The following is a 27,437-nucleotide window of genomic DNA, read 5'->3' on the forward strand; positions in this document are numbered from 1 at the left end:
CCTAGGCGAGGAAGGGGCTGATAATGGAGAGGGAGGGGGGAAATTTCATTCTTTGGAAAGCACAAATCGACGTTTGATGCATTTCCCCCCCTCTGCAAAAAAAAAAAAAAACACCAAAAAAAGGTGTCCCAGGGACTGGCTGAGACGCTCTAGCCCGCTCTAGCTCTCCTCTCGGTGGCGACCATCGCCGGGGTCGCTCTGCCCCTCTCCGCTCGGTGTCGGACGCTCCGACGCAAGAAGGACCCACGCCGCCGAGAGTGACGTAGCGGCGGAGCTGTTGGGGTCACGTGGCCAGAGGAAGGGGGGAAAAAAAGGCTCCAGACCGACCAATGGGGAGGGGGCGGGCGCGGAGGGCGGGGCTTAGACGGGGATAAGCCCCGCCCCGTCCCCTCAACCCGCCCTCCTGTCAGGTCGCCGGCCGGCCGGTCGATCTCTCTCCGGTTGGACTGCCGCCGCCTCCTCCATCCTCCTCCATCCTCATGCAGCCTTCCCGGGCCCCCGAGGCCGGAGAAACCGCCCCTCCGCCCGCCGCCATCCAGATCAGCAGGTACCCGCCTCCCTTCGGGCATCGCTCCCAGAGCCTCTGGGCATGGGCAGAGTGCTCTGTGTGGTCATTATTAATAATTAGCTGGTTATATATACATATAACATACACACAAATGTGTATGTCGGTTATTATCAATAATAACAGTTGGTTATTATTAATTCCAGGCTCTGGGGGGCATAAAATGTCTTTTTAGTTTTTTATTTTTTGGTTATAGGTATGTATGTATATAAAACATGTTATATTTGTATGTATGTTATATGTATATAAACATTGTATGTATGTTACATGTTATGTATGTATGTATGTTACATATATAATGTTATATATATATATATATATGTATATATATGTAATGTATGTATGTATGACGTATGTATGTGTGTATATATAATATATATTTATGCATATTCTTTCTAGCCAGGTTCCACCTATTAGAAAGAATATGCACATAAAAGCCTATGAAAAAAGAAAAAGACACAATATATATTTATATATATATATATATATAAACTTTGTGTGTGTGTGCATATGTGTATATATATACACACACATATATAAACTAAAGGATATATATCATTTATACTGAGATAGATAGATAGATAGATAGATAGATAGATAGATGTAAATTAAGATTTATTTGGTTATCTGTGATATATGTTACTTTGTGTGGTTGTATGTATGTGTGCTGTATTGGATCCATAGATCTGCAAAGTGGGCGGCAGAAAGGAGGCTGAATCACACCCAGAGCCCTTGGATTGTATTTCATCTCATCTCATTATTATTTTTTTTAAACTTAATTATCATTTCATTTTATATCACTCCATTTCCTTGTTTTATTATTTCCTTTTGTTATTTCATTTCATTGTTTTATTCTCTCCCTCCCTCCCTCTCTCCCTTTATTCTCGTTTGCTTTTATAAAACTGGGATTTTATCAGATGAACAGACTTCTCAAACCTTCTCCTGGCCTGCCAAATCCATCCAATAAGGTTTCCTACCTTGGCCAAGGGGCTGGACTAGAAGACCTCTGAGGTCCCATCTAGCGCTTCGATTCTATTTTTCTTTTCAAAAAAATTGATCCTCTGCTCAGTTCCTTCCTTCCTTCCTTCCTTCCTTCCTTCCTTCCTTCCTTCCTTCCTTCCTTCCTTCCTTCTTTTTCCTTCCTTCTTTCCTTTGTCCTTCCTTTCCACTCTTCCTTCCTTCCTTCCTTCCTTCCTTCCTTCCTTCCTTTCTTTCTTTCTTCCATCTTTCTTTCTTTTTCCCTCCTTCCTCCCTCCCTCCCTCTCCCTTTCCTTTCTCCTTCCCTCCTTCCTTCCTTCCTTCTTTCCTTTGTCCTTCCTTTCCTTCCTCTCTTCCTTTCCTCCCTCCCTCTACTACCAATTCTTCTCTTTCTTCCTGTCTTCCTTCCGTCCTTCCTTTCCTTTCCTTTCCTTTCCTTTCCTTTCCTTTCCTTTCCTTTCCTTTCCTTTCCTTTCCTTTCTTTCCATTTTACGTTTCCTAGGCAACTGGGCAAGGCTGGTTGTTGTTTTTTAAACACGTGGCGACATGCACTCGCTTTTCACCCTGAATCGTGCACTTTGATCCTCGAGGGGCGAGTCCATCAAACAACATTCAGCTCCTGCGAAGGGCTTGGCAGGAAATTCAACGGCCTTTGTGATGTTTTACGACAGCGGCGGCTGGTGAATTGTGTGCCACAAAAAACTCTTACCCGAAAGAGCTTGGCAGCCGTGGCAGTGCCCAACCCTTCGTTCCCAGGCCTCGCCCTTCTCCACTCCTTCCTCCAACGAACGGATGGCTTGTAACCATGATTTAATAACGGTTTAAGGCTGAGCTTCCCAGGCTCATGGCTGCGGGGTTTAAAAGCCTCCCTCGGTGCCCAGTTTGCAGGCAGCACATGAGAATAATTACAGCATCCGCCGGCTGGCTTTTTCCCTGCGGGAATTTTAATCGCCTTAAGTTCTCCAGGCTGAGATTGATCCCCAAAGAACCAACTGCTCTTTTATTATTATTTTTTTCCCCCAACAATAATTCTGCTTTTCTTGTGCTGACTCACCTGCTGGTGGACAGCGCATCAAAAAAAAAAAAAAAAAAACCCTGCTTTTTTTCAGAATTGCAAGCCTCTCCTTTTTTTTTTTTGGCCGCTTTTGGTCCTCGCAAATGGACTGAATCTGTGATTCACGGATGCTCCAGCCCAGAGGTGAAGTCTTTTGTGGGTCAGCAGGTTGCACAAATGTTTGGCGGTCAAGCTTTTGAAGTTGCAGCTTTGTTGCGTGGTGGGGCTTTGTCTCGGGTTTTTCCTCGTGGCTCTCTTCAGCTGCTGCGCACCAGAAATCGGTGGTGGGAAATGGGTTGTGTGAATGGAGTGGGTCGACCTGTGTACCCAACTTCCTATTTAGATAGAAAGACAGACAGAGAGATAGATAGATCACTAGATAAGATAGATAGACAGACAGACAGACATATAGATAAGAGATAGAAAGACAAATAGATAGAAAGACAGACAGAGAGATAGATAGATCACTAGATAAGATAGATAGACAGACAGACAGACATATAGATAAGAGATAGAAAGACAAATAGATAGAAAGACAGACAGAGAGATAGATAGATCACTAGATAAGACAGACAGACAGATAGATGATAGATAGATAGATAGATAGATAGATAGATAGATAGATAGATAGATAGACAGACAGACAGACAGACAGACAGACAGACAGAAAGACAGACGGACAGATAAATAAATAAACAGAGTTGGAAGGGACCTTGTAGATCTTCTAGTCCAATTCCTTCAAACCCCCACCACCACCCCCCAGGCAAGAGACCTTACACCATTTCTGACAGGTGTCTTCTTGAAGGCCTCCAGTGATGAAGCTCTCATCACTTCTGAAGTTGTGCAATTCTGGGCGTCCAACCCTCCCTGTAAACCGTATCCTCACATATGGGCTGATGTGTGTCACCGGCTGAGCCGGTGCCGGAATAACCCACTTCCTGGTGATTCATAAGCTACCCAGCCGCGTGGGGTGAACATTTTAGCCTTCCTTCCTCCCTTCCTTCCTCTCTCCCTCTGCACCCTTGTGGGGACCTTCCCTTCCCCACACGCAACCTTGATAGGCTGGCTTGCCAGAGAGGAAGTTGTGAAGGGTGCCGGTTATCGCACAGAAAAAGTGGAAAGGCGAGTTTGGGACGTCTCGCCGGCAGAATCCCCGACGCCCGTTTCTCTCCGTTTCTGAGGATGGCCGTTCGCCTGATCCAGTAGGACCCTCCTCCCATCCCCCACCCTTTCTGTGGATTGGAAAGGTAGTCCTCGACTTATGACTGTGAGGGAGCCTGCCCCTTATGGTCGTAGAGCGGGTCACCCACACGACCGACCTAATTTTATCCACCTGGGTTTTTTTTGCAGCAGTCGTTAAGCGGTCACCCCGGTTGTTAAAAACAAACACCGTGGTCGTAAAGCGAATCCATTGTCCACCCTGGCCTAATTTATGCCGGAAACTAGAAGAAAATTCTGGTTTTTCAACAAACAATGGGTAAATGTGGGCCAGTTGCCGAGTGCGGGAGGGGATCATAAGAATCCCTGGGAAGGTAGCTTGAAACAGCCACTAAAGCAACCAGTCGTAAGTCGAGGACTATCTATCTGGATTTTCAATAAGGGGAAAAAATGGGTTTGGGGGGCAACCAGGCTCGCATTTAGCAGTGGGGGCTCCCCAAAAACGGCCTCTTCACACGAAATGAATGGATCCCAAAAGATTTTTTTGCTTTCAGGATATATGTTGGGGGTTTCAACAAGAAAATCCATCAATCGAAATAGATATTGTTGGAATTAATATCCATCTGGGTTCAGTAGTTCCGAGCGGGGAGAAAGGAAACATGGAGGCTGATTGGAAAGATGGTTTATTGATAACAATAACAGAGTTGGAAGGGACCTTGGAGGTCATCTAATCCAACCCCCTGCTCACACAGGAGACCTGTACTAGGGATTCGAACTGCTGAACTGCCGACCTTTCTGATCGACAAGCTCAGTATCTTAGCCACTGAGCCACCTAGTCAGGCTAATGGACAGGACCACATGGGTTTGAGGTCCTGGGCAACTGACCACATGGGTCTGAGAGTGAAGGGTTTTTTAGACCCTCTCTAGGGCTTTGAAGTTGAGCTTCCTGTTCCTGTGGCAAGAGCCTGTAGTCTATGAGTTGCTGTAGGGATCCTAGCTAGCTTTGTAGGCTGTCTGAGTTAAGTTTGATTGAAGCCTGGACTCTCTGAGATGACACGTAGTGAGGAGGCCTGAATGTGTCCTGGAAGGGTGTTGGGCCATGCCGATTGCGTCTATATGGCTTTCCTGGTTTGGATCTTGAGTGAGGCCTGATCCTACCATTCTGCCTTTGTTCAAAAGATCCTGCCTTGAATGGATTACCAAGTCTGCATTTCTAAAAGCTTAGGATCCGCTTGGGGGGCAGGGAACTGTGGCTCTGGAGTTTCTACCTCCCTTTTAAGATTTGTATTTCTCTTTTAGGGGGAAATACAATATTCTGCCTTTTTTAAATATTTCTCAAAGTATTTCATTCTTCTAGGAGAAGGACGGGTGCTAACTTCCTACAATATTTGCAATCCAGAATAAAAGGCAAAGCAGTCCTGAGGGAACGTTTCGATTTCCAACTTCTTTTTTTTCTCCTTTCAAAAACCTTTCAACTTTTAAAACAAAATTCGCTCGATTTGATTCATTCCATACAAATTTGCAATGGCTGCCGAGTGCTCAAACAACCAGCAGGGAACAGGAACTGCCACGGTAGTAAGTGCGAGGAAGAGACGGGAACCCCTTCTTTCCGCGACTTTGCACACGGTTGTAAGTCGAGGACTACCGCTTCTGTCTTTTTTTTTCTCTCTCTCTAGGATTATGCGCCCCGATGATGCAAACATCGCCGGCAACGTGCACGGAGGCACCATATTAAAAATGATCGAAGAGGCTGGAGCCATCATCAGCACCCGACATTGCAACTCCCAATCCGGGGTACGTGCTGCTCTCTATTCCCACAACCGCTCTGGGCAGCCCCAGCGTCACAAGTATCGGGTCTCCAAGGCCACAAGGGAGACCCTCTTTGCCCACGAAGCAGCCGCCAATAAAGCCTAAGGTGCTACAGAACGCTTTGTGCGAAATTTGGCTACTTCCAGGCTTGGACTACAACTCCCAGAATTCTCCTCGACAGCCTGGCCGTTTGTGGGATGCTGGGAGTTGTAGTTCATACGGTCTGGAAACGGCCCACCTTCGGAAAGACAGCTGTAGAGGAATTTAGCCCCGGCGGGGGGAGGAGGTAGAGGGAGAGAGAGGTCGTCAGTCAGTCCTGGGAAAGCAGACAGGGTGAGAAAAAGCTCAGAAGCATCCTGCTTTTGTTTTTGATATCCTAAAAATTTCAAACTTAACTCCATTTCAATTTTTTATTTGCCTTTCGATTTTTAATTTCCCATTTCGGTTTCAATTCAGTTTTATTTCCAGCCGAAAGCTCAGGAATAAATAAAATAAACAATGGTCCAGTAGGTGGCGCTGCAGGATAATTGGAAGAGAGAGAAAAAATATATATAGCGGCAGCTGCGTTTCCTTTTAAAACCGCTGGATGGGTGGATGACTTCCTACCTGCATTGGGTCTGTGGGTTTTCCCGTTGTTGATGGGATTTTTGCATTTCACCCCCCCTTCCCTGGCAGGAGCCCTGCGTGGCTGCCCTGGCTCGTGTGGAGCGCACGGACTTCCTTTCCCCCATGTGCATCGGCGAAGTGGCCCACGTCAGTGCCGAGATCACTTACACCTCCAAGCATTCCGTGGAAGTCCAGGTACAGGTGGAAGCCGAAAACATCCTCACAGGTAAGCATCCCTGGAGGCTCTTGGGGAACGTGACCAGTTCCGTAGATTCCATGATTTTATTGTATTGTAAATGAGATTGTATCTGCCGAACAAAACTCCACACTGGTGACAGGAAAGGCATCCGGCCAGTAAACACTCACCTCCATTCAGTTTGCCCTGACTCCACCCCACAAGGGATTATGCGGTCATTAAAAGAAGATGATGAGTGTAGTGTAGCGTAGTGTAGTTTAGTTTGTTAGTTTTATTTTATTTTATTTCATTTCATTTCATTTTATTATTGTATTGTATTCTATTTTAGTTTAGTTTACTTTTTATTTAAATTTCCTGACAGAACAATTAACCAATGGAACGACTTGCCTCCACAAGTTGTGAATTCTCCAACACTGGAAGTTTTCAAGAAGAGAATGGACAATCCTTTGTCTGAAATGGAGCAGGGTTTCCTGCCTGGGCAGGGGGTTGGACTAGAAGACCTCCAAGGTCCCTTCCAACTCTGCTGTTCTATTTTATTCTATTCTATTCTATTCTATTCTATTCTATTCTATTCTATTCTATTCTATTCTATATTTTCTATTCTATTCTATTTTACTATTATTATATTATATTATATTATATTATATTATATTATATTATATTATATTATTATATTATATTATATTATATTATATTATATTATATTATATTATATTATATTATATTATAATATTTGTCAGAATATGGAAACCATCAAGCGGGGCGATGCTTGGGGCTCAGGACCTCGGACAGCACCTCAAAATTCAGGGGAGCTGCTTTAGTTAGAAAGGGGATTCGGGTTATGTTATTATAATAATAATATATAATATTGTTATATATATTTTTATTTTTTTCAACCACAATACGCCTCTGCCCAGTTTGCAATAAATTATTTTATTACATTTCACTTTACTTTTTACTTGATTTTATTGAGCAACCTTAGACCTCTGTCCAGTTTGTTATCACCTCACTCTCTCTATTTATTTTAATTTATTTGCACCCTGCCGTTATTATTTTTACGAATCGCTCAAGGCGGCGAACATTCCCTCACATTCCTTCCTATTTTTTCCCCAAAACAACAACCCTGTGAGGTTGGGTTGGGCTGAGAAAGAAAGCGGCTCAAATTCACCCAGCCAGCTTACATGCCCAAGGCAGGACTAGAACTCACCATCTCCTGGTGATTGGCCCAAACTCACTCAGCTGCCTTCATGCCTAAGGCAGGACTAGAACTCGTTCCTTGCCCTGCCTTCTGGTGCTTTGGAAAATAAGTTGACCCTTTCTTCTTTGGGGCAGCCTCTTAAATATTTGGAATATGGCTATTATATCCGCCCTGGTCCTTCCTTTCTCTAGACTGGCCGTTCTTCGTATGTTTTAGTCTCCAGGCCTTTCATCATTGCATCCTATTTACGCAAGAGACCAGCTCCCTCACAATGCAGGAATCTTTCTGTTTGTGAGCTTGTGTGGGTGTGGGTGGGTGGGTGTTGTCTCCTGCCAGACTTTAAACCCTCAAATTGACTCCGTTGTTCCTTTTGTGGGATGCACAAGCATCTCCGCCGTGTTTACATCCCGGCCTCCTCTTCTCCTCCTCCAGCTGCAACCCCACCAGATGTGTACACAACCATCCCCTCCGAACGCACAACTTTGCTTCTCTTTTCTTCCCCTTTTAACACTCCAGGCAAACATCTGCTCTCTCTTTTTCTCACGCAGGGATTATTGACTGGCATGGCCACACGCCAGCTCCCTGCTTGCGTTTTTTTAAAAATAGCATTGTTATTATTATATACTTTACTCATTAAACATGAAACTCAGTCAACTGAACATTCAAAAATGCATCACACATACCATTGACTGGCGCTGATGGTTGATAGGGGCTGCTGCCAGCGTCCTAGGGATCAACCAAGAACCTTCTTAAGATGTACGATGTTCCGAGTAGCGCAGTTTTTTTGCAGTGTTATTGCAAGGAGCTGCAATTTCTTGATGTATGTTATAAAATTCTTAGACATGGTACCAAGTGCCCCGATGACAATGGGTATCACTGTGACGTGTTTCATCCGTAGCCGTGTAGTTTCGATGACCAGGTCACGATATTTCATGATTTTTTTCCAGTTCTTTTTCTTCGACACTGGCATCTCCTGGTACCACAATGTCAATCAATTGTACGTTTCGGTTTTCGACAACTGTGATATCTGGCATGTTGTGTTCCAAGTGATGATCCGTCTGTGTTCGAAAGTCCCACAAGATCTTCACCTTCTCATTTTCTATAACTTTTTCCACTTTATGTTCCCATGACGACAACGACTTCTTCCTCCTCTTCTTCTTCTTCTTCTTCTTCTTCTTCTTCTTCTTCTTCTTCTTCTTCTTCTTCTTCTTCTTCTTCTTCTTCTTCTTCTTCCTCTTCTTCCTCTTCTTCTTCTTCTTCTTCCTCTTCTTCTTCTTCTTTCTCCTCTTCCCCTCCTCCTCCTCCTCCTCCTCCTCCTCCTCCTCCTCCTCCTCCTCCTCCTCATCCTCCTCCTCCTCCTCCTTCTTCTTCTTCTTCTTCTTCTTCTTCTTCTTCTTCCTCTTCTTCTTCTTCTTCTTCCTCTTCTTCTTCCTCTTCCTCTTCCTCTTCTTCTTCTTCTTCTTCTGATTATTCTTGTTGTTGTTATTATTATTAATAATAATAATAATAATCACACAGTCAGCCAGATGTTCAGACTGGGTTTGTCCACCTATCGAATCTTTACCAAGGACTTAGGATAGGCAAATGTAAAAAAAAAAAATGTGGAGAGTGCAGAGAAGAGCAACAAAGATGATTATAGGGGACGGGAGGCTAAAACATATGAACGGTTGCAGGAACTGGGTATGTCTAGTTTAATGAAAAGAAGGACTAAGGAGACAGGATAACAGTCTTCCAATCTCTCAGGGGCTGCCCCAAAGAAGAGGGAGCCAAGCTATTCTCCAAAGCACCAGAAGGCAGGACAAGAAGCAACGGGTGGAAACTCATCAAGGAGAGAAGCAACTTAGAACTAAAGAGAAATTTCCTGACAGTTAGAACAATTAACCAGTGGAACAACTTGCCTGCAGAAGTTGTGAATGTCTCCCTTACCAATGTCTCACTTAGTGACATACATTTTGGGCTCCACGTTGCGGTCGTACGTTGAGGTCTGCTTGTGAAACGATCGCTGGCTTGACAATTTAAAAAAACATGACACCTTGTCAAAATTCAGACTTGTACGCCTCAGCATTGTGTACCCCCCCCGCCCAGATGTCTGCACCCTCAGGATGATGGGCTGCGTAGTCTTTCCTTTCTCCCTCTTTAATCCACCCCCTCCTGTAAACGCCTGGCCTTCCACCCTCTGCCAAGAGAAACACGGCATTGCATTTCGTGTTGCAAAGACAAGCAGATTCCCCGCCCTGTCCCCCCCCCCCCCCGATGTTTCAAACGGAGCAGGAATTTGCAGGATTATTCTGCCTTTGAAGGGGAATCGAACCCAGCGAGCGTCCGACCGTTCTTTTCAAGGGGCTACAGAGGAGCTGGGGCGGGCGAGGGAACATCAGGAAGGGAGGGGAGGGTCAGCTCAACTGTGTCTTTTGCTTTCTTCTTCCGAGCTCGCCCTCCCTCTCCTGGCAGGCCCCCTCCCCTCCCCTGTTCCTTGAGGCTGCTTTGAAAACACGGTCTGTGTTTTGCTAGCTGGAGAAACGTGGTTGCGTCCCTTGCAAATGTCCTTCAGCGGGGTAGAACAACACGAATGGAAAATTAACTGCGTAGCTTTGATGTCCAGGAATTTGGTCAAATTTTTTAATGGAGACCCTTGGGACATCTCAACTCCCCTCTCTTCCTCTCCCCCTCGCCTCCCCTCCCACCAATCTACAGGCAGTCCTCGACTTAAGACCACAACTGAGCTCTTTCTTCAGACTTTGATCCCAAGCGGATGTGACAGCTTGCCAGGGTGTGGGGGGAAGTGGAGTAGGATTTACGGCTGATACCCCCTCACCTGCCGAAGCCCTCTTGGGCAAGGGGTTGCCATAGCAACCGACACAAAGGAGGATCAGGGAGGGAGCAAAGGTTTTGCGGATAAGATTGCCCTGCAAAGCTCAGATATCTCCATGAAGACCCTTCGGGGTGGGGGGTGGGGAGGTGACGTTGTATGAGAACCCCAAAATTGAGGTGTCCTGCTATCGCTTAGAAATCAGGAGTAAGACTGGTGGGAACTTCCAACTTTAGAGATTGCAAGATCTTCCAAAAAAAAAAAAAGTCTTCCAATATTTAAGGGGCTGCCCCAAAGAGGAGGGGGTCCACTTATTTTCCAAAACACCAGGAGGCAGGACAGGAAGCAAAAGATGGAAACTCATCCAGGAGAGAAGCAACCTGGAACTAAGGAGAAATTTCCTAACAGTGAAGACAATTAACCAGTGGAACAAGTTGCCTCCAGAAATTGTGGGTGCTCCATCACAAGAGACTGGACAACCGTTTGTCTGACATGGTTATTGGGTCTCCCGCTTGAGCAGGGGGTTGGGCAAGAAGACCTCCAACGTTCCTTACAACTCTGTATTCCCTGCAGGCTGAGTTGAGTTGACACAGTAGCTTGGGTTGAATTGGGTTGGGTTGGGTTGAGTTAGCTTAATAGCCAGGGATGGATTGAGTTGGGTTGGTTTGACTTGAATTGAGTTAATTTGATTTAGCCTTGACTGTGCTTGGGTTGGGTTGGGTTAGGTTGTTGAGTTGAGTTGAGTTGACTTAGTAGCCTGGACTATGATTGGGTTGGGTTAGGTTGGGTTCAGTTGTTGAGTTGAGTTGAGTTGAGTTGACTTAGTAACCTGGGCTGTGATTGGGTTGGGTTGCGTTGTTGAGTTGATGACTTAGTAGCTTGGGTTGGTTTGGGTTGTTGAGTTGAGTGGGGTTGACTTAGTAACCTGGGCTGTGATTGGGTTGGGTTGGATTGTTGAGTTGAGTTGACTTAGTAACCTGGGCTGTGATTGGATTGAGTTGAGTGAAACTAAAATGAATTGGTGAACTTAGCAGTCCATATTTTGGTGAAGTAGAGCCACTCCTTGTCTCTGAGAGCACCTGCCAACCACTTTGGAAAAGGACGTGGCCCTGAGAATGATTCATTGGCTAGTTTGCTTACAATCCCTAATCTGTTGATTAATACAAATTAATATGAATGAATGTATCCATTTCTTACAACGGAGCCAAAGAACCGAGTCTCGCGTGACTGTCCCCTGGCTTAATTTCTCAGCATCTGCTCATGGGCAGCCTCTTCCTTTCTCCTTAGGTGCGAAGAGAGTGACCAACAAGGCCACTTTGTGGTACGTTCCTCTTTCTCTCCACAACGTGAACAAGGTTTTGGAAGTGCCTCCAATCCAGGTGAGTCTTGAAGGAAGAAAATATGTGATGCTCGTTTGTAGCTGGGAAAAAATGAGTTTCATGGTTCTGTTTAGTTCTTTGGATCCGTGTTGGCGTTTTTTTTTTAAAATACAATTTTGGACTATTCATTCATTTCTGATTCATGACGGTTGTAATGTCTTGGGGGTCACGGGATCCCCTTTTGCAACCTTCTGACTAGCAAAGTCAATGGGGAAGCCAGATTCACTTAACAACCGTGTAACTAACATAACAGCTGCAGCAATTCACTTAACAGCCACAGCAAAAAAAGGTCGTACAGTGGGGCAAAATTCATTTAACAACGGTCTAACTTTCCTGCTAGTTTGCACGGAAGGACCAGGAGGAAGAAGGGAGACGACGTTATGAGGAACAGAAGCTGGCACGTCAGGAGACCAAAGAGAGGAACGGCGATGTCATTGTGCCCGTGATCAATCCAGGTACGAGGGGCACCTGTCTGGCATGGAGAGACCTGCCTGCACATTTATTTATATCTTGCATTTCCAGCATGTGTGTTTTTGGGAGGGGGGGTTTCCCATTGTGCAACACATTGGTGAGTTTAGTTGAGTTGACTTAGTAGCTTGGGTTGGGTTGGGTTGGATCGGGTTGAATTGAGTTTAGTTGATTGACTAGCTTGGGCTGTGATTGGGTTGAATTGAGTTGAGTTGAGTTGGGTTGGGTTGATTTAGTAGCTTGGGCTGTAATAGAGTTGGGTGTGTTGAGTTGATTTAGTAGCTTAGGCTGTGATTGAGTTGGGTTGAGTTGAATTGAGTTGAGTTAAGTTGAGTTGATTTAGTAGCTTGAGCTGTGATTGGTTTGGTTTGGGTTCAGTTGGGTTGGGTTGATTTAGTAGATTAGACTGTGATTGGATTGCATTGAGTTCAGTTGGGTTGGGTTCTGGGTCTGGTTGATTTAGTAGCTTGGATGTGAATGGGTTGAGTTGCGTTGAGTTGAATTGAGTTGATTTAGTAGCTTGGGCTGTGATTCAGTTGGTTTGGGTTGAGTTCAGTTGGGTTGGGTTGAGTTGAGTTAGTTGCTTAGACTGTGACTGGGTTGCATTGAGTTCAGTTGGGTTGGGTTGGGTTGATTTAGTAGCTTGGGCTGTGGTTGGCTTGAGTTGAGTTAGTAGCTTGGGCTGGGATTGGGTTGGGTTGAGTTCAGTTGGGTTGGGTTGGGTTGATTTAGTAGCTTGGGCTGTGGTTGGCTTGAGTTGAGTTAGTAGCTTGGGCTGGGATTGGGTTGGGTTGAGTTCAGTTGGGTTGGGTTGGGTTGATTTAGTAGCTTAGGCTGGGGTTGGGTTGGGTTGAGTTGAGTTGAGTTGAGTTAGTAGCTTGGGCTGTGATTGGGTTGGGTTGGGTTGAGTTCAGTTGGGTTGGGTTGGGTTGGGTTGATTTAGTAGCTTAGACTGGTTGGGTTGAGTTGGGTTGAATTGAGTTAGTAGCTTGGGCTGTGATTGGGTTGGGTTGGGTTGAGTTCAGTTGGGTTGGGTTGGGTTGGGTTGATTTAGTAGCTTGGGCTGTGATTGGGTTGGGTTGAGTTGGGTTGAGTTGAGTTAGTAGCTTGGGCTGTGATTGGGTTGGGTTGGGTTGAGTTCAGTTGGGTTGGGTTGTGTTGATTTAGTAGCTTAGGCTGTGGTTGGGTTGGGTTGGGTTGAGTTGAGTTAGTAGCTTGGGCTGTGATTGGGTTGGGTTGGGTTGGGTTGAGTTCAGTTGGGTTGGGTTGGGTTGGGTTGATTTAGTATCTTAGGCTGTGGTTGGGTTGAATTGGGTTGAGTTGAGTTAGTAGCTTGGGCTTTGATTGGGTTGGGTTGGGTTGGGTTGGGTTGAGTTCAGTTGGGTTGGGTTGGGTTGGGTTGATTTAGTAGCTTAGGTTGTGGTTGGGTTGGGTTGGGTTGGGCTGAGTTGGATTGGATTGGGCTGGGTTCATTAACAAAGTTGTTAATGAATCACCAACTTTGTTAACATAGGAACAGGGTTATTAAGTGAATCTGGCTTCCCCATTGGCTTTGCTAGTCAGAAGGTCACAAAAGGAGATCACCAGATCCTGGAACACTACAACCATCATCAATATGTGTCAGTTGCCAAGCATCTGAATTTTGGTCACTTGACCATGGGGATGCTGCAATGGTCATTAGTTTGAAAAAACTTTTCAAACCAGTGCCATTAGAATTTCAAACAGACATTAAACAAATGGCCATAAGTCAAGGACTACCTGCCTTTTTTTTTAAAAAAAAAATGAAATTTAAAATCAGTATCCCAATCCTCGGATTGCTTTGCTCCATGGCCTGGTGCCTAGACAAACACAGAAATAAGAATAACAGAGTTGGAAGGGCCCTTAGAGGTCTTCTAGTCCGACCCGCTACTCAAGGTAACTGCTGGAAAACGGGGTTCAAACGGGGCTCCCCTATCTCCTCTGGATCTCCTCTTGTAACTAATTGTTTCTGCATTAAATTATGCTTCGCTTACCTGCCTCTCTCTCTCTCTTTTCACCGCTTTCCAGACAGGCAAAGTAAAGGTAAGGCTGTTCAGCTGAATTAACTGAGTTAACCCAAGATCTGTGAATGCCGGCTTGTAAGAGCTCACAATTCTGCCTCTGGCTTAATACCAGGGGAGCCGCTTAATTGGCCTTACACTCTGAAGCATCTCGCTTGCTTTAACGCTTTAAATATCTTAATAACAGAAGTGGATTCCTATAAATTTTGTCCTTTGAGGAAAATGTCAATATATTTTATATCAATATTTGAAAAGAATATAAACAACAGGGGAACAGTGATCGACTTTCAATAATCTTGGTCTGGAGGGCTTTTTTACACTTACTTTACACCTAGTTGTAGTCCTCGATTCCTCCTACACCCCTACCTGTGGATCTGTGCTGCTACAAGCCGGATCCTGGATCCAGTTGGAGAGGCAATCTTTGGTGGGCCCCATGATTGATGTGTCTGAAACAACTAAATGAGGGAGGCCAGATGCAGAAGTTGGCATGGACACCACCTCAATCCTCAATGTCCCCCACCCCATTCCTTCTTCCTCCCTCAATGTCCCTCGTTCCTTCTTCCTGAAGAAGGGAGTCAACCGGGGTTGAAAGTAGGCCGAGGGCCACTTTTGATGGACGTCCGTCCTTTGATGGAATTGAGCCCAGCTTGGTTCTCCTTCCATTCTTCCACTTCTAGGAACCTCTTGTAGACCTCCACAAAGGGTAGGGTTGGGTCCTTGGCTTCCATCCTCACTTGTCCTTCAACTGCTCGTTTCTCTTTCCAGAGCCCTACACCGTTGGATACAGCCAGTCAAGTCTCATCCACCTGGTGGGACCATCTGACTGCACCATGCATGGATTTGTGCATGGAGGTAAGTCCTAGGAGAACCTCTACTGGGCCACACCGGTGTTCCCCTGGAGTTACCCTCCCCTCCACCCTTACCCAAGGCCCAAATGACTCCTCCCCACCTGGTGTTACTTCTTCAACGAATAGATGTCCACCTTCAAAATATTTATCATCGTCTCAAACGCTTCTTGAAGGCTTCCTCAGTCTTGAAGTGTGGACCTCCTGCACAATCAAACCTTCCACATTGTGCAGATCATAAAACCCCCAGAATTTATAATAAATACTAAGCCAACCCCCCCTGGCAACTGAGGTAGCATCCATCCCCTATCATGGTTTCCTTTCTATTTTTACAAGTGTGCGGAAGTCACAAGATTCGGGATAGAGGTGTAGAAATTAAAAAAATTGCTAGCTCCACCAGGTGAGAATCTTGCTCTAAATTCCAACCTGACCTTCACTCCCGCCCAGAAACATGATTCAGACGGGCTTGTTTGCGACTTGGAATCACAGGATTGGAAGGGAACTTTTGAGGTCCTCTAGTCCAACCCTCTGCTCAAGACACGGGACCTGGTCAGACAGTTGTCAAACTATCTTTCCTTGAAAATAAACCAGATTTACTTGGTTAATCGGCGAGCTGAGTGAGAGACCACGCATCTAGAATCATAGGCTGGAAGGGACCTCGGAGGTCATCTAATCCAATCCCCTAATCAAGGTTGGGTAAACTGAGGACAAGCCCTTTAATTGGAGGAAGAAAAAGGGGGGGGGGGGAAATTACTTTCCCCGAGACTGGATGAGCTTCCAACGTAGGAGTGGTTGCTATAGGAACTTTTCACGGTCGAGAAAGCTGAGGGAATTGAGACCCCTGTAATTAAAATATTCTTTAGGGAGGTCGCGGTGGAGGTTTTGAAAGTGGGGGGGAGGGAGGGGGCATTTTGAACTTAAGAGCCAGTCGGGGAAATTAAATAGATTTATTTATTCTTTTTCCTTACCGCAAAGATTGGAGACGGAATTCTTTTTGCCAGCCAGGCTGCTGCACCGGTTGGTTTGCAAGGCATCGGGGTGGGTGGGAAGTAAGGGGTCCCCCTAACAATTTGGGGGCACCTGGCGTTGAGGATTGTTAGGCCTCCCTCCCATGTTCGGGAGCCGAGAGGGGCGCCTGGTTGGATGTTTATGTGGACTTCTGTTTTTCAACTCAAATGTTTTCCTTTTTTTAAAAAAAAAAATTGTTTATTCAGTGTATATAAGCCACCCGTCTTGCTATCGGAGCCAGTTTGGACTAATGGGGAAGGCACCAGGTTAGAAAATAGGAGACTGGGAGTTCTAGTCCCGCTTTAGGCACGAAAGCCAGCTGGGTGACTTTAGTCGAGTTACCAGGAGACGGTGAGTTCTAGTCTCAGCTTAGGCAAGAAAGCCAGATGGGTGACTTTTGGTTAATCATCAGGAGATGGTGAGTTCTAGTCCTGCCTTAGGCATGAAAGCCAACTGGGTGACTTTAGGCCAATCACCAGGAGACTGGGAGTTCTAGTCCCACCTTAGGTACTAAAGTCAGTTGGGTGACTTTGGGCCAATCACCAGGGGACGGTGAGTTCTAGTCCCACCTTAGGCACGAAAGCCGGCTAGATGACTTTAGTCGAGTCACCAGGAGACGGTGAGTTCTAGTTTCCCCTTAGGTCTGAAAGCCAGCTGGGTGATTTTAGGCCAGTCACTAGGAGACTGGGAGTTCTAGTTCCATCTTAACCAAGAAAGCCAGCGGGGTAAATCTTGGGCCAGTCATTCTCCCTCTCCCTCCCTCCCTTTCTTTCTCCCTCTCTCTCCCTCTCTCTCTCTTTCTCTCCCTCCCTCTCTCCCTCCCTCTGTCAAGGTTATCTTGATAGATATCTTCTGGAAGGCCATTCAACCCAGGGTCCTTCCGAGAATTTGCAAAACGAACCGCCTCGCTTAGAAGCCTTTGTCCCTTGCGCACAAGTCTCGATTGACCCCACCCCAACGCTCGCACGGACGGACGGGGAGACCCCCCTGTTGAAATCTCTGCTTTGCATGCCTTCTCCGTCCCACCCACCTGACAGCTGAACCCCTCCTCCCCCCCCCCGGCTGTCACTCATAAACGTCACTTAACCCACATGTCTCTCTCGGGTCCCTGGGCGACTCGGCTCCCAGCTTCCTTGTCCAAAGCCCCACGTCTTTGGAAACGCCGCGGGGAGCATCGTCCAAGTGGAATTAATCCTGAATTTATCGCGGCAGGAAGAACGGGGTTGGCACGACCCGCTGTGGAGCAGAGGACCCACAAACGCACACACACACACACACACACACACACACACACAAAGACCCCTCTGGGATCCCATTTGTTGTGTTAGGAAGATGTTCAGAGTGGGTTTTTTTTTTTTTCCGTTGTGGTTGTTATCCTTGTTGTCGTTCTTTGTTTAGATCCTGCTGCTTTATTCAGACGGGGCCCCAGCGACAACAACAAAAGCCTTGCCGGCTGGTTGCAAGTGTGTGTGTGTGTGTGTGTGCGTGTGTGTGTCGGCTGTGCTATTTTTAGCCGGCGTTTCTCTTCTTATTAGTAGCCTCGCTCGGAGCTGGGTGGAGGGGATTAGCTCTGCAATTCGTTGCAGGAAGCAACGAGGTTTAATTAATTGTCTTCTGCAGGGCCTCCAGTTCTTCGGCAAGCTTGCAATTTTCCCCCCCCCCCCTCCGCCTCCCTCAAAGCTCGGGTTGTAGCAACAACACCCACACACCCACAAAGCGGCACGTTGGGGGTATTTTTGCAACCCAGTTTTAGAAAACTGAGCCGGCGTTGACTCAGTTTCCTTGCAGGAAGGCTCTCTCCGTCCTCCGTCTGGACTGACGGACAGGGAAATGCAAGCGTAAATTGTAAGCGTAAACTGGCCCAAAATCACACAGACAGATTTCATGCCTAATGGGAGACTAGACTAGAACTCACCATCTCCTGGTGATTGACCCCAAAGTCACCCAGCCAAATTTCATGCCTAAAGTGGGACTAGAACTCCCAGTCTCCTGGTGGTTGATCCCAAATCACACAGACAGATTTCATGCCTAATGGGAGACTAGAACTCACCATCTCCCAGTGATTGACCCCAATTTCCTGCCTAAAGTGGGACTAGAACTCCCAGTTTCCTGGCAACTGGCCCAAAATCACACAGACGGATTCCATATCTCATGTGGGACTAGAACTCGCTGTCTCCTGGTTGATTGGCCCAAAGTCACCCAGCCGACTTCCATGCCCAAGGCAGGACTAGAACTCCCAGGCTCCTAATAATGAGCAAGAAAGACTGGAAGCGGTTGATAAAAGGGCTGGGAGAATGACCCAAATTCCTGCAAGGAGAGGTGGGAAGGAACAGGGTGGACATACCTGCCTCTGAAGGACTTCCTTGAGGCCACGTAGAAGATTCCCTGACTACCTCCACTCTCAGAAAGCAAAGAGCAAAATTCCAAAAGTCCACTCTGCCAACGGTCAGGGAGATATTGAAACCCTGTCAAGTTTTGCCTCTAGAAGTTGAGGGTGCTCCCATCACTCGAGGTCTTCAAGAAGAGACCGGACAACTGCTTGTCCTGAATGGAATAGGATCTCCTGCTCGAGGAAGGGGGGTTGGACTAGAAGTCCTCCAAGGTCCCTTCCAACTCTCTGACCCTACATTCTAGTTTTCTGTACATAGAGGACCACTGTCAGGTTTGGATGTCATCTCAAATAAATTGCACTCCCAAACAATTAATCTTTGCTGAAATATTCCATTTATTGAGTACGACAGATCTGGCCCCGACTTCGTCGTAGCCGATACTAACCCTCTGACCCCCAAACCCTTCCCTTTCCGTTCCCCAATTCTCATCTTCTCATTGGCCATCTTCCAAGTCAGTCTCCCCAGCTTCTGACCTCAGCCCACAGGAATGTCCCCCTCCCATCCCATCTCCTAGGGGATATTATCTACAGAGAAAATAAGTAGGTGAAAAGTCAAGCCTCGTCTCCTCCTTTTTATGGCAGCATCAGAATGCTGTCAACCACCTCATTCTCCTTCCCAGTTGGAGCCTGCTGGCCCAGGGATCTCTTCCACTGGCCTCTGCCTCATTAAACCCCGTCTCTTATCCTGCTTTCCAGGCGTGACCATGAAACTCATGGATGAAGTGGCTGGGATCGTGGCTGCTCGCCACTGCAAGACCAACATCGTCACGGCTTCTGTGGATGCCATCAATTTTCACGAGAAGATCAAAAAAGGTAAGCGGTCGGTAAGACCCTTGGTTTGGGACAGTGTTTCTCAACCTTGGTAGCTTGAAGATGGGTGGACTTCAACTCCCAGAATCCCCCAGCCAGCAGTGCTCCTGCTGGCCAGCAGCTGGTCTTCGGGTCTCTACCGTGCATGCGTGGGGTGGGATGCATGTGGGGGGGGGGGCTGCACACGTATGCGCGGGGAGCACCTGCATCGCTCCACACGCGCATTGGATTTGGGGGGGTTTGGCGCACATGCACACATTCGTTCACTCACGCACGAGCTTTGGGTACTCGGTCCGGAAAAGGTTAGCCATCACTGGTATAGGTTCTCCTGCTTGTGGAAGGGGGTTGTATTAGAAGACCTCCAAGGTCCCTCCCAACTTTGTTACTCTCTTAAATCCCTTCGGATTTTCTCTGCAATCCTGGCTGTTGCAACATGGCCAACAGAGAGAGCTGTCCAGGGTGCTGATTCGCTTCGTATCCAACTTCAACGTTTGCTCAACCCCGGAAGACTGTTTCAGAAGGTGTGTGCTTCTGTCACCGTTGTCGTCCCTTGCAACCCGGCCGATGTTACGCAAAGGTGCTTGTTGCGACATTTCTTGGAACACACGGTGGCATTTAGGAGCGAGTCTCCGCTCTCCGCGGAGGAACATTTCGTTCCACGTTGCGTGAAGCACAAGACGCCCCGTTGGGATGATTTTGATTGTCACACCAACGTCTTCTAAAAACCCTCCAGTCTCCAAGCGGACCAAATTAGCATCTTAAGAACTTCCTGAATGAGACATGTGGGCCATCGCTTGTTATCCTCGAGAGAAACGCCCTCTCCTTGAAGAGAAATCTAATTTGATTTTTTTGGACGCCTCTCTTGATTATTTTCTTGAGCAAATGTTGAGTTTATCCTACTCTATTTTGGTTTTTGGTTTTCAAGCTGGCTGTTTTCTTTAGCTAAATTTGGGAGCAATCAGACGCTAAATGCTCTCGGATGAATTTTATTCCCCTACAATCTACAGATAGTCCTCGCCTTACGGCCACAATTGAGACCGACATTTCCGTTGCTAAGTGAGACGGTTAAGTGATTTTTTTGGGGGGGCCTCGTTTTGCGACCTCTCTGACTCTGTTATTCAGTATTCCAAGAATGTAAAACTCAACAGCTTGCTATCCGAACACGTCCCAAATGAGGTTGGCTTGTAGCCATCTGCTCTTCATTACTGATGCTCGGTTGACTTCCTCTCTTGGCTTCAGCGAATTCCCTTCCAGGATCCAGAGATGCCGGGAAGGGCTGATGAAACCCGGAGGGCTGGTGTCGTAGGTTCTGCCCAAGTGCTCCGCTTTAGCTCCTGGGCAAGCCCACCAACCAGGCCACCCGGCTTCCAGGCGGGTCTTTCCTTGAGGCCTCCCGTCTCGGTTAAAAATAGAACCCCCGGGGGAGTTTCTAGCCTCCGTCAAAGACCCACAGTTGGTGGTCAGAAGGAGACGGCATCGGGAGCAACCTTGTCTGGTTGAAGGAAATCTAAGCTGGCATCTCATCAGGCCAGGATGAGGGGAAGGAATGGCTGGCGGACAAAGATCCGAAGATCCACATGCCCAAGGCAGGAGATACAGCCAGAAGGTGGGACAGATAGAAGAAAGGGGTCCGTTTGGCCAGGGGTCGGACTCAAGAGGGAGAATGTCAAGAGGGCCACAGAAGGGATGGAGAGGTAGATGGAGAGATATGGATGGATGGATGGAAGGATGGATGGAAGGATGAATGGACGGATGGACGGATAGATAGGTGGAGAGATGGAGCAATAGATGGGGAGATAAATTGATAGATGGAGATAGATGGATGGATGGATTGGCAGATAGATGGAGAGATGGAAAAATAGATGGGGAGAGGAATTGATGGATGGAGAGATAGATGGAGATGAATGGATAGAAGGATGGATGGACAGACAGATAGGTGGAGAGATGGAGAAATAGATGGGGAGAGGAATTGATGGATGGAGAGATAGATGGAGATGAATGGATGGAGAGGATGGATGGATGGACAGACAGATGAAGAGATGAGAAATAGATGGGGAGATAAATTGATAGATGGAGAGATAGATGGAGATGGATGGATGGATGGATGGATGGATGGATGGATGGATGGGCAGATAGAGAGATGGAGAAATAGATGGGGAGAGGAATTGATAGATGGTGAGATAGATGGAGAGATTGATAGGTGAATAGAGAGATAGATGGAGGGCTGGGGAGATGGATGGAGAGACAGAGGAAAGATGGATGGAGAGAGAGAGAGAAGGAAGATGGTGGGACGGATGAGACGGTGGAATGGAGAAGTGAATGGAGACCTAGGGATGGATGGATGGATGGATGGATTTGGGTCTCCATCGCGGCCGTAAGCCGAGGACCGCCTGTGAACTCATTCCTGCCTCCGCTGGCACGTGACGCTCGCTTGGAGGCGGCTGCCTTGGCGGAAGCGTTTCGGGGAGGCTCGAGGCGTTGCGTGCGAACTGCCCCCTGTTGAACGTCGGAGTTTCAATTTAGGTTAGATCTCCCCGGGTGGGACTCTCTGACGTGGGACGGGCGAGTCATCCGTCTTCGCGGTTGGACGATTGCAGTGTTTGGGATTTTGCCTTTCTTCCCATCTCAGCTCTTTGTTTGAAGATGCCTTTGTTTGCCTTCTGCGAAGGTCACCGAAGTGGCTTAAAACGAGAGAGAATAGCAGGCGTAAATCCCCCGTTTCTCTCCTTAAATTAGGCCTTTGCAATCCCACCCAGGAGGTGTGGGGGAAATCTCCCGATTGTCCTGCCCTCTCCTGCTGTCTTCTTCAGCTTCCCCCCCAAAAAACGGTTGTGAATTCTAGCTGGATTCCCGTTTCTTCGTCTCCTGCAAAAATCCAGTGGAAGGGAACACAAGGGTCATCTAGTCCACCCCTCTGCAGGATGCAGGAAAGCTGACTTGACCCTTCTATAGAGGTGGCTGTCCAGCTTCTTCTTAAAAAATTTCCAGTGACGGACAGGCCACTACTTCCCTAGGTTGAGTCTTCCACTCTTGATCATCAAGAATTCCCCATTGGGCCTTTGTTCAGGTTGAACTTTTCAAGTTCCTCCAAGGACATGTCAAGTTCCTTGGGGAACTTCTCAAGTTTCTTTGAGACAAGTCAAGTTTTTTGAAGAACATCTCAATGTCCTCTGAGGACAAGTTGAGTTCTTTGAGGAACATCTCAAGTTCTTCTGAGGACATGTCAAGTTCCTTGAGGAACATCTCAAGTTTCTCTGAGGACAATATATTCCTCAAGAGACATCTCAGGTTCCTTCGAGGACAAGTCAAGTTCTTTAAGAAACAACTCAAGATACTTTGGGGACAAATCACATTCCTCGAGGAACATCTCAGATTCCTCTGTGGACAAACCAAGTTCTTTGAGGAACATCCCATCTCATCTTCCAGCTTCTCTTCAGAACCTTCTCCAACCTCTCCATAATCCTTTTGCAAACGAGATGCACCTTCCTATCCATATTCTCTCACAAGGTCCAGGTTTTTGACCAGCTGGCTGTAGAAATTTCCAAGAATGGTTTTGCACCTGATCTTAGGTTACTCTTCCAGAAGACCAGGTCCTTCACCAAAGTGACTTGGCGTCCTCCAAAGGTTATAGTCCTCTTTCGGTGTAGACCCCTTGGACTTGCCATCTGCTGTCCTCAAACCGATCCCCGCCCCCCGCAAAAATCCAAAACTCAGCTGTCCCTCACCTGGAAGGCCATCCTTGTCTCCAGAAGACCCTCACTCACAAATGTCCTCTCCGTCCCTCAGGGAGTGTGCTCACCATTTCCGGCCGCATGACCTTCACGAGCAACAAGTCCATGGAAATCGAGGTCTTTGTGGACGCCGACCGCTTCGTGGGTGAACCCCAAGAGCCGTACCGGGCGGTCAGCGCGTTCTTCACCTATGTGTCCCTCAGCAAGGAAGGAAGACCCCTCCCCGTCCCGCAGCTGGCGGTAAGTCAGTTTTTGTGGAATGGTGTCAAAGCCAACACAACATCTCTGAGGTTGTTGAGTTTCCAGTTCGGTTCCAAGGTCTGGTTTCATCAAAACTGGGGAGTGGGCTGCAGGACCCCTAAGACAGTTGCTTTCCTTCTGCAAGCGAACTGCTGCGTTCCAGAAAAATCTGCCAAAATAATTGGGCCGTGAGGCAGATATTTCTCTTTCTCTGGGCACAATGAGAATATATCTGCTGAACAAAACGTAAGTCGAGGACTCCCTGTACAGACTCCCAAAAACAAAAACAAAAAAAAATGACAAAACAAAATAAAATAAAATAAAATAAACAGGGCATTTAAAAAGGTGCGTTAAAAACCCCACAAACACAAAAATTGTCCTGCCGAGTGCAATAACTGTTGTGCTCTTTCTTTAAAAAAAAACCCTGCCCTGTTCCTCAAAATCTTTTGATTTTCCTCCTCCTCCCCACCCTCCTCCTCCTCTGCTCCTCAGCTGCTGACCCTCCCCACAGTGGAGACATTGGGCTGGAAGGGACCTTGGAGGTCATCTAATCCAACCCCCCAATGGGGGGAAAAAAACCCCTCCCTTAAAAAAGACCCAGAGAGCCCTCTCGACCATCTCTTCCTCTGCCATTGAAGCCCCCTTCCCAGGTGACACCCTAATTTTAGCATCTCCCACCCACCCAAAAAAAAACCCCAGCAATGCAATAAAATTAAAAGAAATTCTCTTATTTTTTTCTTGCCTTTGCAAAGATTCTCCTTCTCTTTAAGGCTTTTTTTTTTTTTTTTTTTTGCAAAGCCTGGGGAACTTTGAATTTCTTCTTCCACTTTTTAATTTTATTTTGTATTTTATCGGCCTCCATCTCTCTTTTCCCCCCCTCCCTTCTCTCCCCCCCTCCTCTTCCTCCTCCCCCCCCCCTCCCCACTACCTGCTATTGGTGGTTTGCCTTCCCATCTATTTTTAGCCATCGCGGCTTGCCAAGATTAAAAACCCCAAGGACGAGGATGCAGGAGGGGGCGAAGTGAGCCATTCCTCGATTTATGCATCACGTCCCTTGGTCTCCTCCCCCCACCCCCACCCTGCGCCCCTCCCTCCTTTGCTGCATGGAAGGATGCTGGGATCCAGGGTGTGTGTGTGTGTCTTTGTGCGTTTTAAGCCACACAAGCGTCTCTTGCTTTTAAATCCCCTCTTTTTCCCCTCAAAATTTCTCTGTTCTTTCTTGCCTGTTACATTCTGAGAGGGAGGGAGGAAGTCCTTGTCTCCGTCCTTCCATTTCTTTCTTCCTTCCCTTCCTTCCTTTCTTCCTTCCTTTCTTTCTCCCTTCCTTCCTTTCACCCTCTTTCCCTTCCTTCCTCCTCCTTTCCTCCCCTCCCACTCTCCCTCCTTCTTTCCTTGCTCCTTCCCTCCCTCCCCTCTCTCCTTCCTTCCTCCTTCTTTCCTTCCCTTTCTTTCTTTCCCTGCTCTCCTTTCTTTCTTCTTCCCTCTTCCTTCCTTCCTCTCTTCCTTCCCTCCACTCCCTCCTTCCACTCTCCCTCCTTCTTTCCTTGCTCCTTCCCTCCCTCCCCTCTCCTTCCCCTTCCTTCCTCCTTCTTCCCTCTTTCTTTCCCTTCTTCCCTTTCTTTCTTTTCTTCCCACTTCCTTCCTCCCTCCCTCCCTCCCTTCCAAATATAACCCAACTATATCAAATATAGTGAATAAATTTGGCTATATTTGGTATAGTGGAAGGTCTGTTCCAACTCCTTCCTTCCTTCCTTCCTTCCTTCCTTCCTTCCTTCCTTCCTTCCTTCCTTCCTTCCTTCCTTCCCATTCATCCATCCAGGCATCCATTCTCTCCATCTATTCCCCACTCCCTCCCTCCTTTCCTTCCCCCCTTCCTTCCCCTTCCTCTCCACCCCAAAGAAGCTGCCCTCCTGCCAAGCAGACCTTTCCTTTCCCCTGCCCCTCTCTCTCTCCTGGGGGGGGGGGCACCCCTCATTCCCATCTGGCAGCCTCCCAGCTTCCCCGCTGGCCTTTCCAAGAGCCGCAGAGGGGGGCCTCTCCTGACGTATCTTTCCCCCCCCCCCCCGGTCTCTTACCGTGGGGCTTCCTCCAGCCTCCCTGCTGGAGATAATGGGGGCTCTGTGCTGTCAGGCTCCCCCCCCCCTCCTGACCTTCAACTCGGCTCCCCACCCCGTTAATGAGACTCCTAACCGCTTATCAGCAGCCGGTGGTGCCCACACGCAGCTGGCAAACTCCTCGGGGTGCCAAGCGCCAGGAGGGGAGGGGGAGGAACCCCCACCCTCAAAGATTTGTAGATCCTGAGGGTGCCAACCCCCCCCCCCAGCCCTTCCCAGAGGTCATCTGATCCTGGGCTGCAAAAGGGGGGGGAGGGAAAAAGAGGGGCTGGGGGTGGAATTTGAATTAAGTCGTGGGGCCGGGCAGTCCGATTCAGGAGAAAGACACGGGAACATAAGGGGCCTTGGAGGTCTTCTAGTCCTCAAAGAGGAGAGCCTCTAGCATTCCTGACAAATGGCTGTCCAGTTGGACACCTTTTCTTTTTTTTTCTTCCTTTCTTTTTCTTTCTTTCTTTCCTTCTTTCTTTTTCTTTCTTCTTTCCTTCCTTTCCTTTTTTCTTTCTTTTTCTTTTTTCTTTTTCTTTCTTCTTTCTTTTTCTTCTCTTTCTTTTTCTTCTTTCTTTTTCTCTTCTTTCTTTTTCTTTCTGCCTGTCTCTCTCTTTATACTTTGTTCTTTTTCTTTTTTTCCTCCTTTTCGTACTTCCCTTCCTTCCTTCCTCCTCTCCCTCCTTCCCTCCCTCCATTCATCCATCCATCCATCCTTTGACTCTCTGCCTGCCTGCCTGCCTGCCTGCCTGCCTGCCTCCCTCCCTCCCTCTCTCTCTCTGGTTAACTGGCGTAGTGGATGGTGGGAACGTAGCTACTGTAATATATCTTGATTTCAGAAAAGCATTTGACAAAAGTCCCCCAGGACATCCTGAGGTGGCCGCGGGCAAAGGAAGCCCGTCCAGCGGCCAGACCTGCTGCTGTGTGGGGACATGGACGACTCACCCACATTTCCCCCCCCCCCTTTGTTTCTCGCCCTCCTTTCTCTCCCCCCCCCCCCGCAGTTGGAAACCGAGGACGAACGGCGACGTTTCGAAGAAGGGAAAAGTCGCTACTTGCAAACGAAAGCCAAGCGCCAAGCACAATTGCAGCCCCTCACCCAACAGTGACACTCGGGCCAAAGATCTCCCCAATCCCTAGACCCAGATGGAAAGGGGGGGGCTGCGACAACATTCCGGGGGACCCTCGCCTTCTCCTTTCCAGCCAAGATTCATTCCATCAGACAGGGTAGGGCGGCCCGATGAGGAGGGGGCACATATTAACACACACAGGCCAGCCGATCCAGCCAGATCGCTTCCTTTTATTAACAACCTTAAGATAGACATTTCCCGCTTGGGGAAGGTCCATCTTCACCGTCCCAAGAAACACACACACACACACACGCAACGGCAGCCCCTCCCTCCCTCCCCGTCAGGCGTTGCTCAAAAGCCCCCTCCTCTGCCCCTCTTCCTCCCCGTCTTCAGTGTACGTGTCGTGCAGATGTATATGTTTGCCTAATTTATTCAGCGACGGTCGCAAATAAAGGTTTGGTGCCTTTAAACGTGGGGGTCGGAGACCGTTTTCTGCCCTTTTGGGGGTCCCCCTCGACCCCACCACCCCAGAACGCCGAGTCGAAGGAAGGAGCTTCATCGAAAGCCGAGCTAGAATTTGTCCAAAACGGTCGTTATTAGAAGTCATCGCAGATTCATCGAAAAGAAACCTAGCTCACCCTTATTTTTGTTTTCTGGAGGGGAACGGGGTTACTTTGGTAATAGATGGTGGGAATGTAGCTATCGTAATATATCTTGATTTCAGGAAAAGTCCTCCAGGATCAGGGGGGCTGCTGGGGGTTCGCAGGGGTTCGGGAGACCCCCTAGCTAAGATTCTGTGCACCCAAATCCCACTCCTGGCTGGCCCCGCCCACCCCCTCTCCTCTCCCAGGAGCCCCCACACGGCCCGTTTTGGATGCAGGTAAGTGCTGGGCGCACGCGGAGGCTCGGGGAGGGTGAAAAATGAGCCTACCGGAAGCCCCTTTCCAGCCTCCAGAGAGCCTCCGGAGCCTGGGGAGGCCGTTTTC

The 27,437-nt window shown here is 47.8% G+C and overlaps 1 protein-coding gene across 1 annotated transcript; it reads left to right on the forward strand.

Moving 5' to 3' along the window:
• Positions 1-394: 394 nt before the first annotated feature.
• Positions 395-26,899, forward strand: ACOT7 (acyl-CoA thioesterase 7). The gene is made up of 10 exons (XM_070956347.1): positions 395-547; positions 5,432-5,549; positions 6,240-6,396; positions 11,661-11,752; positions 12,093-12,207; positions 14,267-14,281; positions 15,025-15,111; positions 19,198-19,314; positions 23,098-23,282; positions 26,386-26,899. The coding sequence occupies exons 1-10, from the start codon at positions 480-482 to the stop codon at positions 26,488-26,490; spliced, it is 1,059 nt and encodes a 352-aa protein (XP_070812448.1). The 5' UTR covers positions 395-479; the 3' UTR covers positions 26,491-26,899.
• Positions 26,900-27,437: the final 538 nt, after the last annotated feature.

Source organism: Pituophis catenifer, unplaced genomic scaffold, assembly GCF_029215685.1.
Source record: "Pituophis catenifer annectens isolate HBS135680 unplaced genomic scaffold, rPitCat1.0.hap2 SCAF_18, whole genome shotgun sequence".
Classification (NCBI taxonomy): Eukaryota; Metazoa; Chordata; class Lepidosauria; order Squamata; family Colubridae; genus Pituophis; species Pituophis catenifer.

What these genes read in the sequence shown, in the direction of transcription:
- ACOT7 (XM_070956347.1), top strand. Translation starts at nt 480, where the DNA reads ATGCAGCCTTCCCGGGCCCCCGAGGCCGGAGAAACCGCCCCTCCGCCC. An exon ending in TGGAAGTGCCTCCAATCCAG is followed by an intron (nt 11,753 to 12,092) that starts GTGAGTCTTGAA and finishes CTTTCCTGCTAG; the next exon opens with TTTGCACGGAAGGACCAGGA. An exon ending in TCCCCGTCCCGCAGCTGGCG is followed by an intron (nt 23,283 to 26,385) that starts GTAAGTCAGTTT and finishes CCCCCCCCGCAG; the next exon opens with TTGGAAACCGAGGACGAACG.